The 2,997-nt window shown below is 46.0% G+C and overlaps 1 protein-coding gene across 1 annotated transcript; it reads left to right on the forward strand.

Annotated features, from left to right (window-relative positions):
* Window positions 1-1,882: 1,882 nt before the first annotated feature.
* LOC129115036 (uncharacterized) lies at window positions 1,883-2,990 on the forward strand (the record flags this gene model as incomplete). Its single annotated transcript, XM_054626816.1, is given in 2 exon segments — window positions 1,883-2,113; window positions 2,115-2,990. Coding segments are annotated over 2 exon segments (1,107 nt in total), but the record flags the coding sequence as incomplete, so codon positions are not given.
* Between the last annotated feature and the right edge of the window lie 7 nt (window positions 2,991-2,997).

Below are 2,997 nucleotides of genomic sequence, written 5' to 3' on the forward strand. Positions count from 1 at the left end.
TCATATTGGTACCTTCTATTTTTTAGCCTTGTTGGTTTCTTTTCAGGAGTTTTAAGTGTTTTATTTCCTTTTATCTTTAACTGCGTGGTGCCTCCACCATGTCGGCCAACCATGCCGGCATGCGGAGGCACCATAGCGTCCGACTCTCCTTTAAAGAAATAGACGGGAAAATTGTGGGCATGTCGAGACTGGACTTTTCCATGTTTAAGCCAGATGACATCAATTGTATTGTGACCCTACCTTTTAACAAAGGATATGATGTAAGCTTTTGTTCCGCCGTTGTACTTAGGGACTTTTGGACACGGTATGAGAACACAAAACCCCAGTTTTCCACATTCAATGTTGAGAAATTGACTGACAATGCCCTTAAAACGGTCATTGTCAGAATGTTCAATGAGACAGTGAATGCGGATGACATTTGTTTGTGGCTGGGTAGATATTGCACTGTTAAAGGCCAGGCTACCAAGATAAGAGATGAAGATGGTATTTGGAATTGCGCTTGGAGGGTCGCCATTCAGCAATGGCAGGACCCCCAAGGCTTCCAGGGCCTGAAACACTTGCCATCTGTGATAGTCCTGGGTAACAACAGGGGCTACATTCACTACCAGGGCCAGCCCAAGCTCTGCCGCAAGTGTGGTGAGCATGGGCACCTAGCAGAAGCATGCAAACAAATTATTTGTGGGAAATGCAGAGTAATTGGGCACACTTTTGATGAATGTACCAATGGCAGAAAGTGCAATCTATGTGGAGAAACAACACACCTCTTCAGGGATTGTCCAAAGTCGTTTGCCAACAAACTGAAGGCGGTAAAAGCAATTGAAAAAGAGAAAGAAAATATACTGAATCGTGGTCAAGAGGACCCATCTGGAGAGTTAATTGAAGAGGCTGGGCTGGGAAATTCAAATCTCCCTCCAAATCCTGTGACTGGAGAACAGAGATCAGGTGAGGAGGGGGAGGGGGAGGGGTCTGCAAATGCCCCACCCATGGAGAGTGGTGAAGAAGAAGAAGAAGAAGGGGCAATGCAGACAGAGGGCGGAGCTCCCTCTGAAACAGAGAAACCAAATGTCGATAGCGAGGATGCCCCCCTCCCCAATGCCCAGCAAGCCAAGAGGCCTTTATCTGAATTGTCCTCTGAGTCTCCTGGAGTCTCAGTGAAGAGGGGAAGAGCTGGGAACCTCAGACAGTTTATCTGTGGAGGAGCCCAGAGTCTTCCCCCAAATTCCCCAAATGAGGTCTCTTTTCTAAATATAGCTCTGCAATCAACCCCAAAGGACTCAAAACTCAATGCCACATTGCGGCAGAGGCCAACCCCCAGAGTCCGAAGGGGAAATGGAGCCCAACCCCTTCACCCTTCCCCCATAAGAGTGAAGGAAGAGCTCCATTCACAAGACATTGAATAACTGCTTTTTTTTTTTTTTAAAAAAGAAGAAATTTAACACTGAAATGCCATCTTTAGTCCTTTAAAATGTTTTACCTGTTAATTTTAAGCATACTCATGACACTCACTTTCTCTACCATCAATGTGAGAAGTGTGAAATCGAGAGTTAGAGCCCAGACTGTTTTATCCTTTCTTAATTCTTTTAAGTCAGATGTGTTTTTAATACAGGAATGTGGCCTGCCTTTTTATAACCACTACAGGGAGTGGGAAAACCTATGGCCACAAACATCAATATGGAGCGGTTCGAATGAAAATAAAAACGATGGAGTGGCCATTTTAATCAAAAACCCCCTTGTCCAAGTGAAGGGCAGCACTGTGGTGAAAGATGGTCGGGCACTTTTAGCACACTTGACTTTCATGGGAAAGGATTTTAAGCTCTTAAATATTTATGGTTTTAATGACAAAAATGACAGGTATGACCTTTTAGAAGACTTGCAGTCCCACATGCTAGGTAGGGCACCTTTAGTTGTAGGGGGAGATTTTAATTGTATTTTTAGCAGGAATGACAGAAAAGGAGCAGGGGACATAAACATTTTATGCACTGACCTTTTATCCCTCAACAGAACGCTGGACTTGACTGACTGGTATGGACGAGCCTCTGGGTCGAAGCTTAATAGAAGCAAGACCCAAGCTCTTTTTTATGGACCATGGACAGCAACTGAAATGACAGGACTCCCCCCTGACTGTGACCCAGACTTATCAAAAGATACTTGGGATTAAATTTGATGGGGAAGGGGGAGGGAAAACAAATTGGCCAGACGTGGTAGGGAAAGTCAGGCAGAGACTAGGCTACTGGACACTTAGAGGACTGACATTAGAAGGAAAGGTTTTAATCATCAAATCAGTGATTTTACCTTTGCTTTTACTTATCAGTTCTGTTTTTATCCCACCTAGGAAAGTGCTTTTAGAGCTAGAACGAGCCATTTTTTATTTCCTGTGGGGGTCCAAGTGGGAACGGCTCAGAAGAAGCGAAATGAAAAAAACAAAAGAGAAGGGAGGAAAAGGAGTGCCGGACCTGCACCTGTTTTTAGGCAGCAAATACATCGCACAACATCTTAAAGCTGCAACAGCCCCATCCAGAAACCCAAAGACTGTAGCAATGACACGATTCTGGATGGGGTCTTACCTCAGAAAAATCAAGCTTTTACCCGTAGACCTTAGAACACCTGTGTCTTTTAACCTGCCACCAGCTTATGCTTTTATTGAGACATTTTTACGGCATTTCAAACTTGAGAAGGAGGATCTAAATGTTTTAACTGACCACCGCTCTTTGATTTCTGTTGTGCAGGAGCGGGAACCAGTGAGCCCAGTGCGTGGGCTTGCATTCGGCGAGCCCTCGACAGTTTGGCGCAACGTGAACCATTCCGCTCTTCCAAACAGACTCCGGGACCTGTCTTGGATGGTGGCTCACGAGATCCTCCCAGTCAGAGCCGTAATGCATTCCCGGGGCATGTCGGCACACTCTACCTGCCCCCGACCAGGTTGTGGCGCCCCTGAGTCGGTGAGGCACCTGCTCTGGGAGTGCAGCGCTGCCGTAGACCAGTGGGCAATGGCCGGCT

This window comes from Anoplopoma fimbria, unplaced genomic scaffold, assembly GCF_027596085.1.
Source record: "Anoplopoma fimbria isolate UVic2021 breed Golden Eagle Sablefish unplaced genomic scaffold, Afim_UVic_2022 Un_contig_6743_pilon_pilon, whole genome shotgun sequence".
NCBI lineage: Eukaryota > Metazoa > Chordata > Actinopteri > Perciformes > Anoplopomatidae > Anoplopoma > Anoplopoma fimbria.